We start from the raw sequence: 15612 nt of genomic DNA, 5'->3' as shown, positions 1-15612 counted from the left end.
TACACAATGTTGTCCTGTGCGTAAAACAACACTTTGGAAGATTTTTCATTACTCGGTCGGAGCGCTAACATTTTTAATATGTTGCACATTTTGCACAAAACAACAGAGCCATGCAAAAACGTCGAGTGCACATTAGAGTTCCATCTCAAATCGAACAAGCCGGTAAGTTTCACGTTTCGAATGAACGGGAAAAGGAAATGCGTATGTTGAAGCCATTTGTGAGTTAGAACAAATTAACAATTTCGGAATTCTCTGTGCTAGAAGATTCGCCAAATAGGAGCGGACGGAAAAACTGCCACTCAGAAGACGATGTTGTCGCGCGCGCGTTTGGGCGTGACCTCCAAGGGTATTTCTTGTTGCATTATACATGTACTTCCTCTGGGTTTAGACCACCTGAAACACAAGAGGCTCCTGTGTTGACAGTGCCGTCTCGGTTTTGATTTGCCTGAAAAAAAACTATAAAAGTTGGCACACAGCGCCAAAAAGTACTATATTCAACGCAACTTGCCAGACAATGTTCAGAACGAATAATACCCTAGTCAGACGGCAAACCTAAGTCCCTTAGCGGAAAGGCAGTTACTTCGCCTGTAGTTCAACCACCATTTCGAACGACATCGTTCTCTGCCCTGATTTGTTGAAAACGGGAGGCGTACGCCCTTTTTGCGGCAATTATGAACTCCATAATTGTAACAAAAAAGGTGTACGCCTCCCAAGTCAGGGCAGAGAACGATGTCATTCGAAATTATGGTTGGAATACAGGCGAAGTAACGGTCTTTCCGCTAACGGACTTAGGTTTGCCGTCTGACTAGGGTAAAAGATTGTGCTTCATAGCATTTAATTGCTCGATTCATGGAGCTTTCGAACGGCGTATGATGTGTTGCGGTACTCCATCAGGAACGTAGGCTTTGTAGAACGTACTCTTTGATCAGCACCATACCTCCAAACAATGCAGAATTTCGGAAGCCTTTGGCTAAGAAATGCCACCAAACACTTTGCTCGAATATTTGATACGGCGTAGATAGAGCCTTATGCCACATGCAGAAGAAAAATCAAAATTCAGACTTGACCGGTAGGCGCACTGTGATTTTTTCGCCGGTCCTACACTCTTAAAAATGAACTTCACCACATAGCACGCTCCTAGCCAACCATCACCCCGAATGACAGCGTTCTCGCCTCAGATTTGTTGAAAACGGGAGGAGGGGCCTATTTTGTGCCGTGCATAATTGGCACAAAATAGGCTCCTCCTCCCGTTTTCAACAAATCTGGGACGAGAACGTTGTCATTCGGGATTAAGGTTGGCTAGGAGCGTGCTATGTGGTGAAGTTCATTTCTAAGAGTGTATACGCTGAGCGTAATCAAGCTGGTGCATCTTGTTCCGCGTGTGGCAAAATCGAATTTTCTAAACGGACTTTCAGCTTCTGTCTCCTCATTATGACTATTTGCCATGAATTGAAGCCGTTCCGAACTTTTGCGTTCATGACGCTGCTAGAATCGCTGAATGTAGATTGTGAAGCAAGCTAGATGTGCTCGTATTTTTCACCGCACGTCACACGCCAATAGCAAGTGATAGGAGCTCGTAAAGAACAGACCGGTTGGCATGTTTTTAAGACATTTATTTGTTCACGTGGCCACAAAACCATATTTACTTTACAGAGTATGTCGAGAGGGCCGCGGTTACTCCCAGGTTTCTTTAAAGCGTTTCCTTCCCTACGGTCGCATAATTTCGGGCGGCCGAAATCGCACCGATGAAAGTGTTGTTGTTCAGTGTCTTACGCACACACTCAAGGCTAATTCCTAGTACATTTTGTGGCCCTTGTCGAAACAGCAGGACTGGCGCTGCTGACCAATGTAGATGTTCTTCGGTTCGACCTGCTGATACCATGGAGGGGTTCTAATCGCATTAACTCCCGAGAGATTGCTTGCGCAAAGTCGCATCATTAAGTGCACTGAGTCTTGTTTTTAAAAGCGGTATACCATCTTAAGAAGTAACAATCATTATCGTCGATTTTCCTTGTTTCGAGAACGTGATTTTGAGATCGAGGATTTCGCAACCGGCAATATCTATTTCTTCCCGTTTATACACCGCGTGTGAACACATCTCGATTACTGCACTATTCCCTCCGTGGCATCGTACCTCTACCTCACGTCCGGTGAAAAATGCGATCACATCTGGTTGCTCCACAATCTACACCACGCTATTTTAACACTGTTATGAAAGCAAACAGTTAAAACGTAATCAAGTGATAGCAATTAGTTTTCATGTGAAGGCAGGAGATGAAAATCTGTTTACAATGTTCGATTTTGCCACACCCGGAACATGGTAACACCGCATGATTGCGCTGCGCGTGAGGACGGCAAAAAATTCACAGTGCGCTTAAAGATCAAGTTAGAATTTGGATTTTTCTTCTTTGCGCTGTGTAGGGGCCTATATATAGGGGGCTATATCCACTTTTCGGGGCAAGTTTTTGTGTTTTGTGTGTGTGTGTGTGTGTGTGTGTGTGTGTGTTTTATGTGAGTGTTCAATATAACTTTATAGGACACTGAAGATTTCCTCTAATTCTTGAATTACATAAAGGCTTCCAAAATTTTTCATTTTTCCGCGGTATGGTGCTACGCAAACAGGCATCGGTTACGTTCGTTGCAAAGTAGAGCAACAAGTTATTCATAGTTCGAGAGCCTCATGACTAAGAAATTAAATAGCACTAAGATCAATCTTACCCGTTTTGTACATCGTGTGGAAAGTTCCAGTGAATATGGTGCTTTTGGCGCTTTGAGCTCATTTTGATATTTTTTCTTCTGCAGACGAACGAAAACTAACACAGGAATGGAGTTGCCTCACGACAGGAGCCGCCGATATTTCAAACAGAGACTGTTCTTCTTCTGGGCACCGTCCTCATCATTGGCATGGTATTTAAACGGTTAGGTGTGACGTGTTAAAGGTTCATGCGAATTGTGGGTCACTAGCCCAGAGGGAAGAAAGGGTCCGTACGGGCTTCTACAGCCTGAGTGTGGAGAGGATTATGTGAACGAAGGGATCTTGGCTCCAGACCGGTTACAGGAATGGGAGGTTCACGGACACGGGGACGAAACGGGACAAGAGGCAAGAATTGGTAAGCGTTCCGAAAGATAACGGGATAGTTGTTTAGTGGTTATGTGGTTATGTTTTTCCCGGGAGCTTAGAAATCTAGAGATTAGTGGAAGCAGCTCTCGAGCTACAAATATGAACCAATACGTGTTTGGGAAGGAGCTTAAAATTCCAAAGATCAGTGGAAGTGACCAATGAGTGGATGTCCAGCAAGATTTGGGGATTGTAAATAGTAGTTGGGAGGCAGCTTAGATATCTAGACATCTCTAGATTTATAAGCTCCCTCCGAACTACTTATTGGAAGTGACCAATATATGTGGCTAGCAGTTAGAAGCATGGATCTATAGCAGTTTGAGTCTACCGGCCTATGAGGGAGCTTAGAAATCTAGAGATTAGTGGAAGCAGCTCTTTAGCTACAAATATGAACCAATAAGTGGTTGGGATGAGGTTAAAAATCCAAAGATGAGTGGAGGTTACCAATGAGTGGATGTCCAGCAAGATTTGGGGATTGTAAATAGTAGTTGGGAGGCAGCTTAGATATCTAGACATCTCTAGATTTATAAGCTCCCTCCGAACTACTTATTGGAAGTGAGAAGTATATTTGGCTAGCAGTTAGAAGGATGGACCTATAGCAGTTTGAGTCTACCGGCCTATGAGGGAGCTTAGAAATCTAGAGATTATTTGAAGCAGCTCTCTAGCTACAAATATGAACCAATAAGTGGTTGGGATAAGCTTAAAAATCCAAAGATGAGTGGAGGCTACCAATGAGTGGATGTCCAGCAAGATTTGGGGATTGTAAATGGCAGTTGGGAGGCAGCTTAAATATCTAGGCATCTCTAGATTGATAAGCTCCTTCCCAACTACTTATCGGAAGTGACCAATATATGTGGCTAGCAGTTAGAAGCATGGATCTATAGCAGTTTGAGTCTACCGGCCTATGAGGGAGCTTAGAAATCTAGAGATTAGTGGAAGCAGCTCTTTAGCTACAAATATGAACCAATAAGTGGTTGGGAAGAGGTTAAAAATCCAAAGATGAGTGGAGGTTACCAATGAGTGGATGTCCAGCAAGATTTGGGGATTGTAAATAGTAGTTAGGAGGCAGCTTAGATATCTAGACATCTCTAGATTTATAAGCTCGCTCCGAACTACTTATCGGAAGTGGGAAATATATCTGGCTAGCAGTTAGAAGGCATGGACCTATAGCAGTTTGAGTCTACCGGCCTATGAGAGAGCTTAGAAATCTAGAGATTATTGAAGCAGCTCTCTAGCTACAAATATGAACCAATAAGTGTTTGGGAAGGAGCTTAAAAATCCATCTAAGCTGCCTCCTATTGCTACCGAACTATCGCTACCGAACTAGGTATTGGAAGGGACCGATAAGTGGCTCTATAGCTAGAATTATGGACCAATGATCAGTTGGAGTCTACCGGCCTATGCGGGCCTTTTAGAGCTTTTTGGGACCTTTAGAGAAAATCTGGTGGGTGTTGCAGGACCATCCAGGTAGCCGTGAGGGGTTTGAGAGGACCTTTCCCACAGCTTTTTTTGCTACTCCCAGAGCAAGATTCTATACATGTTTTCCACGCCGCGGGACATGCTACCTCGCCCGGGTTGCAACATAGTTAGCACATGTCACACGTTTGTGAATTATTTCTCCAAGGTACACGTGCCGTGCGAACCTTGAATTGCCGCTCCTCCTTGAAGATATTGTTCTTGCAATCCATACAATATTGTACTGCACATAAGTGGAAGCGTTTCCGCAAGTCACCAGCGGATCAGTCAGTCTCTTTTGACACGTCGAAGTTTGAGGACACCGGCTGCGGACCTCAAGTAATTCGCGTTTTATCTTCGATATTTTAGCTGCTTTCGAACTCTGTAAGCGATGTGTCAGATATGCTTTCGTGAGTGAGAGGAATTCCTGTTCCCACTATGCTTTCACCCCTGTTCGTAGCATGCATTATGAGTGCTGATATCACTCTAAGAAAGAAAAAGGAGTAAAACGGGGAGTAATTGCAGCTTCTACTCCCCTGCAATTACTCTCCATTTTAGTCCCCTAACCCGACATTTAGTCCCGACATTTACTCCCCAGGACTGCAAATTGACACTGAACTTCGCGAATGGTCTCCTGAATGCAACAGTCTACATAAATATGTGCCCTTGATCAATTTGATGGCATAAGGCTGTATAACTCAGCCAACGTAGCAATTAGCAATTTTCCAGCCACACAGAGTAAGAAACGGCGCATCTTGTGCCCTATGTATGACGCAAAATTTTATATAACTCGATATATCACGATTGACAGTTTGCTTCAAAGTATTTTCATGCATGCACACGAATTATGTACCTGGTTCTCTTACAACAGCGCGTGAAATGCAGCCTCGACCCTGTGACATTCATTTACTCCCATGCATTTACTCCCGAAAGAGATTATTTTTTGTGGCAACGCATTTAGTCCCCAAAAGGAGTAAAAGTACTCCTTCTTTCCTTAGAGTTTGACACAAACGGCATGTTATATATTTCGATGTCGGCACACTGACTTAAACTGCCGCTTTGAAATTGTATGTCTTGCAGACGGAGCTCGTACGAAGTGTCAGGCAGCGTAGTCTAAGGAATTTGTCTCAAGTTGGTGGTGAGAACCCAATGGCACCGAAGTTAGATTACGCAAACTGGATGCTGCATCGTGCGTCCCCAAGTGTACCACCGAGAATTTTCGTCGTCGTTGTTCGTTATTCGGACATTGCGAGTTTGTTTCCATTGAGCTTACACTTTGTGCAATTCGACTGCATTTGTTGATGATGAATGTGCGTTTTCATAGACATGTGAGCGTTGAATCTAGTTTATGTTGCTGCTATTTACCGTTTCATGTTGTTTCTTTTGGGGGACTCTTCAACTCATATTAAATATTCACAATGCTGCAAGCCACTTGAAATAACAGCTATGTAATTTGATAGCAGCGTGCATACCTGTGTTATATCTGTACCAACGAAATAAGTCAATATATATATCAAGTTTTGTGACGTACACTTGTCCGTCTCTATCTCTGGTGTGTCCTGCTACTGTGTGATCCTACCGTTGTGACGGCAGCTGCAGTGTAGAAGCCGAGATTGGACATTGATGTTCCGATGATGCATCAAGGCACTAGCTTCTGAGAGGCCCAGAGAGACCCTGTTATTCTGAGGGGTTCCCTCAGCCTGAGAGGATCTCTCAGTGCTGTACACTCTTAAAAAAAAGGTGTACTATAACTCTTTTTTTGGGAATACACCATTGCCACATATACTACTCCCTTAGGGGTGTACCGTTACTCTCCATCCTAACGGGGGTACCAGCACTCCCCCATAGGGTGTACGAATACTCTCGTGAGGGAGTCTCCTCACTCCCTTACTAGGGCTGCCTGTACACCTTGAGAGGAGTATAGTAACACTCATGAAAAGAGTATCACAACTCCTAAAAGGAGCATAGTAACTCCCATGAAGTCAGTATCACTGCACCTTGAGGGGGATTTGCAGTGCGTTGGGACAGCCCTTCACATGGCAGTACATGCAGTGCAGAATGGAAGATTGATGATCGAAAGGCCTGCATGTACGAAGTGGGGAAGTCAGTCAAGACATACGCAAATGGAACAATCGACATACTGAATAAGTGATACCTTTGTTTATTTAGATGGTACACAAATTGTACAATAGACACTAAAGACAACAAAAATCATAAGCTTGTCTCAAACTATGCTGCACTTCTTAAATAGTGTTTGTCAGTTATACCATACTCTTGCAATGCATGCAGGAGAACATGAAATTGGTAACAGATGAAGCACAATAGTTTTTACTGAGCGACTCATGATCTAAAAGGGAAGATTTCTCACCCATGGCTTTTTCTCGGACTACAAGGCATCAAGTTTTTTGCATGACAAGCAATTGTGTTTGCAGTGCAGAGGGTAGGAAGAATATATTTTTCACAACAACATGTGTATGTCAGTAAGAATTAGGCTACGCTATCAGTGCAAGGGGATAAAACCAAAATATATAATAGACCATGACACGCGATGTGATCAATTCCATCACAGATTCATACTAGTTCCATGAACCAAAAGAGCCAATTCTCCTTCACAAGCGCTGGCAGCCACTTCAGAACACTCACAGAAAATAGTCTGGAAGCTAAAAGTACTGGATTACAAACTATTCCAACTCAGTCGAGATATTAAAAAAATCACTGCATCGCAATCGAATAAGCAATATGAAAGACACATGCTCGTAAGAAAAGAAAGCAAATTTCCAAAATGGAAATTGGCTTACTCTGGTAAGCTTGCTGGTAACTTCCATTTCATGTGTTTAATCAAGTTTATAAATTTCACTCCTCACATAAATTATTTACAAGAACAATAGCAGTGAATAATCGAACACTTGAGCTCCGATATTCATAGAATACAGATATCCATACAAAAATACATACAAATATTGATAGATACTTTTTCCTTCAGGAACCATGTTAAGCACAGTGATGAAAGTGTTGAAATGAAGATAATCAATTTGGGAGGATATTACTAGCAGTACCTATAAAGTTCCGCCGTTACTGGTGAAATATGATATTTATGTCAAATTACTCCAATATTTGTGACTGAAAGAACTTTTGGAACTATGAAATAAAGTCTGTTAACTGATCCGACAACTAACACTTACGTGTGTCAAGCACTCATGAGTCCTATATGAAGGTGTCCTGCCTGTCCTGTTCCTCTTCGAGTCTGTCCATGTTCAGCCAGTTTACTTCTGCTCTGCAAGATCTCCTTTGTATGCCATATTTAAAGTCTTGTGTCCAGACACTTTGATAAATTTCGGTATTGGTGCGTTAGCATCCACATTTATGATTTATTTGTACTCATTGCGAATCTGTAATGCACAGAAAAGACAGTGTTAATGTTCTCAAGGCCTTTGAGCTTAAAACACTAAGTACTTAGCATTGTAGTCAGACAGGAAGTAGAACATCAATGCGGATGGCAACCTGTAATACGTTTCAAGAAATGAAACAAACTTCATCACAAAGTAAAGCCCAGGCGTGTCCGACCGTCATGAAGACACTGGTCTCTGTCCTCTAGACATGCTTTTCTGTTGACCAGTGATATTTTTTCTCTCTTTTGTGCGTGTGTGCCAAAGTTTGACAAGGAATGCTAAGAGTTACTCTCAAATTTACTCTTTACTATTGAGTTGCTCTTAGCACAGAGCATACAGCCACAGTTGCTCCGGGGCGCTACCACGAAATAATAAATAAAGTAAAATATTAATATTTGGCAGACCCTGGCACATATTGCTGTACAATGGAGTTGCAGCTCTGAATCTTGCGGGATGGTTATTCCTTCGTCCTTGTCAATGCATATGTTAAGAGCAATCCTGTAAATACTAGAATCATGATACTACATACTTATAGATAATGCACTGAACTCGCACGCCTCTACGTGAAAGGCTACGATACTATCACTATGAGTACATTAAAAAGGATATTATGAATTACACTTGCGACTTTGAAAACTCACCTGCGCGAGCAGAACGTGTGTAGCTAAGACAGCAAAAGGTGATTCCTTCCGGGAGGCTATGACACCCACTAGGCCTTTTTCGTAGACTCACTGTGGTTTGGAGGTAAACAATGTCATCTTCCCCTAAGAATAAATCTGCAACTGTCAGCACAGTATGTGATTATGTCCTGTAATGTCGGGATCATCACATAAAATACATTGGACGCAATGCAAGATTATAATAAGAAGCGTCTGAAATGCTATACACTACTGTAAGGTACATACATGTGGTGTTACAAAACCAGAGGTCACTTACCCCTGTCTAAAAACAGAATGACAAAACTTAACAAAACGAACACATAATTATTGTAACGGTTTTCACAGACGCGCCTTTCAAACCAGCTATGAAGTTGTGCTACAGCTTGGGACAAAAGTGTACGGAACACCGGTGTGTTTCATTGCTTCATTAGAGCCACAGCCTAGCAGCAAATGGCAGCGGACAGACATATAGGGAAATGGACAGAATATCCGGTCACCCGTTTCTTACTTGACCTCTTCCACTCTGATGAAGAAATACACTAGTGCCGTGTTCCGTAAACTGTAGCTGTATGAGCTGTAGCAGCGTGCGCGACAAGCTAAAAATATGAGTGAACTCACCTTTTGAAACATTTGCAGAACATCACGCACTTCTTGAGTTTGCATAGAAACATGCATTAGCAGCAGGAAGGCCGAAGTACAAGTTGAAGAGAGCAACACCAAGAAGCATTGTAGCACAACACGTGCCCCGCGACTCGCTAGTGTCCGGGCGTCAGATACAACTACTGCGCGTGCGCAAGGCTGCTCCGAGCAACCTCAATCCGGGTTTCATCAACTCCCCGTCTGCTAAAGGGAGGCCCTAAATTCTGACAGGGGAGTAGTAACAAGCAGAAGGGAGTAACAGGTAGCCGTTACCCCTTTTCTACTCCCAAAGTTGTCGCGGAATCGGGCAATTTTGTCCTTTTTCGGCGGCATTTCTGTCATGTTCTAACGACGCCCGAGGAGCCGGACCCGCGTGGCCAGAGCCAAAGTGGCTAAAATTGTCGCCTACACATGGGTCCGTTTGCTCGGAGAAGGGTTGTGTACAATAGAAGTATTATTCTCAGTCTTGACGGGACAAGCACTTAGGCAGGCACGTAGACGGTGTAAATTGGTACCAGCCGTCACTGACGGCTTATGTCGTCGCCACCTATTACAGAGTTGTGATGGGCTTGTACCTGTGTAACAAGAGATTGCGGAAGTCTCGTAGCTGTATGAAAAACACATGTAGCGGCGTCCCTTTGGACACCCGCAAATAGTTAAGAGCCAATGTCTGGGGTGGACCTTAGGGGTTTCCTCCTCCTCCGTTGTTTACCAGTTGTGTCCCTCCACTTCTGTGATCAATTAAAGTGCATTGTAGCAAGTGTGTGTTAGGCGCCAGAGGTATGCGACGTCGGCGACTGACAAAGACGTCAAAGCCATGCGACACCGAATAAAACTCTTGAGGACCTCTGTTTCGGAGCAGTCGGTAAACATGTGACCAGAAGTCAGACGTCTCAGCACCAGCTCCCCAAAATTCAATTTCAAAACAGTTATTTCCTCTGCAATGGTTTGTCAATATCGTTTGGTGAAGTGAAGTGTGTGCAGTGATCATCGATTTGGACTTTGTCTACCAGCCACACCAAGAGGACCATCTGAAGACTGCCAGCATCAATCATCAATCAGCTAAGACTTTGATTCCATTTCCTTCCTTATACGTACCAGGACTCTAACCGACCTGTGATTCCGATGTTACCGTTGTCTGTTTTCCCTTTGAACCAATGTTAGCCATGCTGTTGATAGTGTTCTCGTAATTCTAGATAGAAATTGTTGCGTTAATTAAATTAATTGTTGTTAACGTTACTAGCATCTCTCCTTTGTCTCATTGTGTGGCGCATGGGGCGTGTGTCGATTGACATAGGGCAGCCCGACCACTCTTCTTCATTTATTTGTACGGAACGGTGTTGCTAAGTGTCCGCTGTGCGGCCGGAAAACTTTCGCCGGTGAATTCGTCTCACCTTTATCCAGAGGTTAAGGACGGAGGATATTTCACCTGGTGCGATCGCGAGTAGGTCCCAGTGGTATAGCATCCCGGGAACGCACCAGGTTTCCGTGACATATAAAAATTTCTGGCGTCCGCGACAGGACGGGCTGTCCACTCACACTGAGACGGAGAGGAAAGGTGCTTAGTATACTTGTTGGTGCTGACGTCAGAGACGAATAAGGTTTCAAAATGGAAACGGAACTAACAGAAAAGTTAATTGCTATGGGCAAAAACCTAGGCTTTGAAGGAAAGGAGCTTCAGGAATGGGTCAAAGTAGAACGCGACAGAGCGCGTGAGGACCGAGCTGCCGAGCGCGAAAGAAGAAAGGAGGAAGCCGAAGCCACAGAGAGGTTGAGACGATTAGAACTCGAAGCCGCGAAGGAAGATTTCGAGAGGAAAATGATGCAGCTTGAGAAGGAAAAGGAGCTACTCCTACTAAAGGCAGAAAATAGTAATCGGGGAGGAACGGAAAACCCCCACATGGATTCCATAAAGTTTCATGGGCTGAGTCCCCATAAGTTGTTGCCACCCTTCGATGATCGTAAAGACGATTTAGACGCTTACCTTGTTAGGTTTGAGAAGGTAGCCGAAGGTCAAAAGTGGGCCAGAGACCAATGGGCAAGTGCCCTTAGTATCTGTTTGACAGGCGAGGCATTGGCGGTCTACGGTAGGATGTCTCCGGCAGACTGCGTTGACTACGACAAAATAAAACAAGCCCTGCTGCACCGGTTTAGATTAACCGAAGACGGATTCCGCGAGAAATTCCGTGACGCTACGCCGAAAGATGGCGAGACGGTATCCCAATACATAGCCCGCCTAGAAAACTATTGGGAGAGATGGATGGAACTCTCCGGCACTAAAAAGGACTACAACGAAGTGAAGCGATTACTTCTAAAGGAGCAGTTGCTCGCCCACAGCGAAGAGAAGTTAACCCTCTATATACGCGAACGAAAGGGAGAAGATTTGAAGGAACTCGTAACGCGAGCAGAGCAGTACGTAGAAGCTCACAACCTAAGGAATTTCGGAAAGAAATCAAGAGGAGGAAAAGAGGAAGGCAGGAACAATGTCGAGAGAAGGAATGAGCCCAGTCATAAACGAGGCGACCTCAGCGAAAGGGACCGACCGCGATGCTACATTTGTAACAGGATCGGACACCGACCACAAGATTGCAGAAGCGCCGCGGCGAGACCACCACCACCACCGAAGTGCAAACGATGCGGTAGGATGGGACACAGCGCCTGGAACTGCAGAGCTCGGGCCGATGAAGAGGCGAAATCAGCCGATAAGGGGTTGTCTCAGGAATCAGTATCCTTGTGCATACAAAAAGGTTTTGTAGAATTAAAAGGCGGCACGAAGATTCCCGTGGTACAGACGGCCGTGTCAGGAAGTAAGGGCCCATATGGGGTAAACAAGTTGCCAGTCTCGGAAGGCAAAATCGGCGAAAGAACTATCCAAGTTCTCAGAGACACGGGCTGCAACACGGTGATCGTAAGAAAAGATTTGGTGAGCAGCGAAGAGCTAACAGGAGCCGTACACCCGGTATTCCTCATTGATCAAACCGTGAAAATTCTCCCCGAAGCGGACATTTTCGTGCGAACTCCCTATTTCACGGGTCGAATTAGAGCCCGGTGCATGGACAACCCCATGTACGACCTGGTCCTAGGCAACGTCGAAGGGGTACGGAGCGCCGAAAATCCAGATCCCGATTGGGACACAGTTGTGACGAAGCCGGTCGCGAAAATCGAAACCACTCCCAGAGCTACACCCATTTCCGCCGAACTTAGCCATTCCAATGACGACGAGCGCACCGATCTAAAGGCCCACGCAAACGACTCGCAATGCTCGATCGAAGAAAATGGTAGTTTTGAAACTCATGCTGTCGTCACAAGAAAACAAGCGAGGGAAAGGGACACGGTTTTCCGCAGACTGAAGGTCCCCGAATTAGCAGAGGGATTCAGTCCGGAAGATTTTGTCCGAGATCAAAGAGAGGACGCAACCCTGCAAAAATGTTTCGCGGAAGTTGGCGTAATGAAGAAGGGAAGAAAGAAGGGGAGCGGAAGCGCGTGCTACGTGCTGGTTGACGAAAAACTCTACCGAAAATGTACGAGTAAGGAAGGCGGAGAAGAAATCCTGCAGCTCGTGGTACCCAAAAAGCACCGACATGTAGTGCTCGAACTGGCTCATAGCGGAATGATGGCCGGACACCTCGGAAGCGGAAAGACGGCGGACCGAATTCTCAGCGAATTCTACTGGCCAGGACTTCAAGCCGACACCAGGCGTTTCGTAGCCAGCTGTGATATTTGTCAGCGCACTACTCCAAGGGGTAAGACAGCTAGGGCCCCACTGCAGAAGATGCCCGTGATAGACACGCCATTCAAACGGGTAGCCATCGATATAATCGGTCCATTGCAACCACCGTCGGCACGTGGGAATAAATTCATCCTAACCCTCATGGACTACGCAACGCGATTTCCTGAGGCGGTAGCATTGCCGAGTATTGAAACAGAACGGGTCGCCGAAGCGCTGGTGAACATCTTCAGTCGAGTGGGGATTCCCGAAGAAGTCCTCAGCGACCGCGGAACTAATTTCACCTCCGGCTTGATGAAAGAAGTAGCCAGGCTATTGTCAATACGGCAGCTAACGACGACACCGTACCATCCGATGACAAACGGATTAGTGGAAAAATTCAACGGGACACTAAAGACGATGCTGAAAAGAATGTGTGCCGAAAGACCCCGTGATTGGGATCGGTATCTTTCCCCTTTACTTTTTGCATACAGGGAGGTTCCACAGGAGAGCTTAGGCTTCTCCCCTTTTGAGCTTCTCTATGGACGCAACGTCAGAGGACCCCTAGCCATCCTGCGGGAATTATGGGTCGAAAAAGAAATTGAGCCGGAACTAAAGAGTACATATCAGTACGTTTTCGATCTGCGAAACCGCCTAGAAGACACGTGCAAGATTGCGCACGAAGAACTCGAGCGAGCCTCCGAGCGATACTCTCGATACTTCAATGCACGGTCGCAGAATCGACAGCTTAAACAGGGAGATAAGGTACTCCGCTTGCTACCGACAGAGGCAAACAAGCTCACGATGCAATGGAAAGGGCCTTTTCCCATCGCTGAAAAACGAGGAGCGGTTGACTACCTCGTCGATTTGGGCCACAGGAAGAAACTTTTCCACATAAACCTGCTCAAGAAGTACGAAGAGAGAAGGACGGCTCCCGAATCGACATCAACGCCGGTAGCCATGACTGTACTGGAACTCGACGAATCCAGCGGCGACGTCGACATTCCGGAGTTCAACTGCAAGCCCAAGGAAACCCACCAGGATATTCAAGTTGCACAGACCCTAAGTCAGGAGCAGAAAAGGTCGTTGCATGACGTGATACATAGATATGAAAAGGTGTTTTCTGATGTTCCGGGGAAAACGACGGAAATCGAATGTCATCTCCAATTGAACACGAACCGGCCTATTAACGTAAAACAATACCCCCTGCCGTTCGCGGTGCGTCACACCATTGAAGACGAAGTAAAGGAGATGCTACGACTTGGTATCATCGAAAAATCGAAGTCTCCATACAACTCTCCTACCATCATAGTCAAGAAACCGGATGGATCCAACAGACTCTGCATCGACTTCAGACAACTTAACCGACATTTAGTAGCCGATGCTGAACCCATCCCAAGAGCCGACTCCTTGCTGTCGGAAGTAGGAAGGCAAACGTACTTCTCCAAAATGGACATGACCAAAGGCTATTGGCAGGTGCCTCTGAGTGAGGAATCGAAGGAATTCACCGCATTCTCGACTGCAAATGGCCACTATCATTTCAAGAACATGCCGTTCGGGATAAAGACTGCTCCCGCAGTATTTGCGAAGCTGATGCGCCACATCCTGCAGGACATTCCGAATGTGTACCATTACTATGACGATTTGCTCATAGCTACGACGACGTGGGAAGAACACGTTGCCATCTTGCAGACGGTACTGCATCGAATCGAGAAAGCAGGTCTGACAATAAGACCCACAAAATGCGAGATTGGATTTCGCCAGCTTCCTTTCCTGGGTCACAACATAGGAATAGGAATCCTGACGCCACAACACTCCATCCTACAGAGGATCCAGGACGCGCCGAGACCAAAGACTAAAAAGCAGGTGCGCTCCTTTTTGGGTCTCGCAGGTTACTACCGTGACTTCATGGCGAATTATGCAGCGGTCGCCGCACCATTGACCGACCTTACCAAGAAGAGAGCAGCTAATGTAGTCGTGTGGACGGAGACTCATCAAACGGCCTTCGACGCTCTTAAGCGCGCATTGTCCGAACCCCCCATCCTGAGGGCTCCCGACTTCTCTAAGCCCTTCGTACTTAGAACAGATGCCTCTGATGTTGGACTAGGTGCTGTGCTTTTGCAAGAAGGGGAAACTGGACTGCACCCCATTGAGTACGCCAGCCGAAAATTATGCCCACGAGAACAAGCATACTCCGCTATCGAAAAGGAATGCCTTGCAATTGTGTGGGCAATAAAAAGATTTCATGTGTTCCTATACGGTACTCACTTTGTACTCCAAACGGACCATCAACCTCTGAGATACCTAAATGAGGCTAAGTTTATCAACATGAGAGTTCTTCGTTGGGCCCTGACCCTTCAGGAGTATGACTTCCGGGTCGAGCATATCAGGGGCCAGGAAAATGTAGGAGCGGACTACATGAGCCGACTCGACTAAATGGTCAAAAAAAAAAAAGTGTATTCATGTTAGGTGGTTGTGTTATGTTACTGTTATATGTACTGTTAGAACCCATGTAACGATGATATGTAAATGTATCACAGTGTAGGTACGACATATTGTAACCTACGTCATTGGTGTTATCTGTGTAGAGTGCTGCGCCCCTTTGGATATTCTTGCATATTAACCAGTATCACTTTATTTCTGCAT

At 45.4% G+C, this 15612-nt stretch overlaps 1 protein-coding gene across 1 annotated transcript; it reads left to right on the top strand.

The window, feature by feature from the left end:
- The first annotated feature begins 10869 nt into the window (after positions 1-10869).
- On the top strand, positions 10870-15402 carry LOC135374051 (uncharacterized). Its single transcript, XM_064607056.1, has one exon. The coding sequence runs from the start codon at positions 10870-10872 to the stop codon at positions 15400-15402; it is 4533 nt and encodes a 1510-aa protein (XP_064463126.1).
- The last annotated feature ends 210 nt before the right edge of the window (positions 15403-15612 follow it).

This window comes from Ornithodoros turicata, unplaced genomic scaffold (assembly GCF_037126465.1).
Source record: "Ornithodoros turicata isolate Travis unplaced genomic scaffold, ASM3712646v1 Chromosome41, whole genome shotgun sequence".
In the NCBI taxonomy this organism is placed as follows: Eukaryota; Metazoa; Arthropoda; class Arachnida; order Ixodida; family Argasidae; genus Ornithodoros; species Ornithodoros turicata.
Note: the sequence above shows the minus strand (reverse complement) of the source record. Positions and strands in the feature narration are given on the sequence as shown.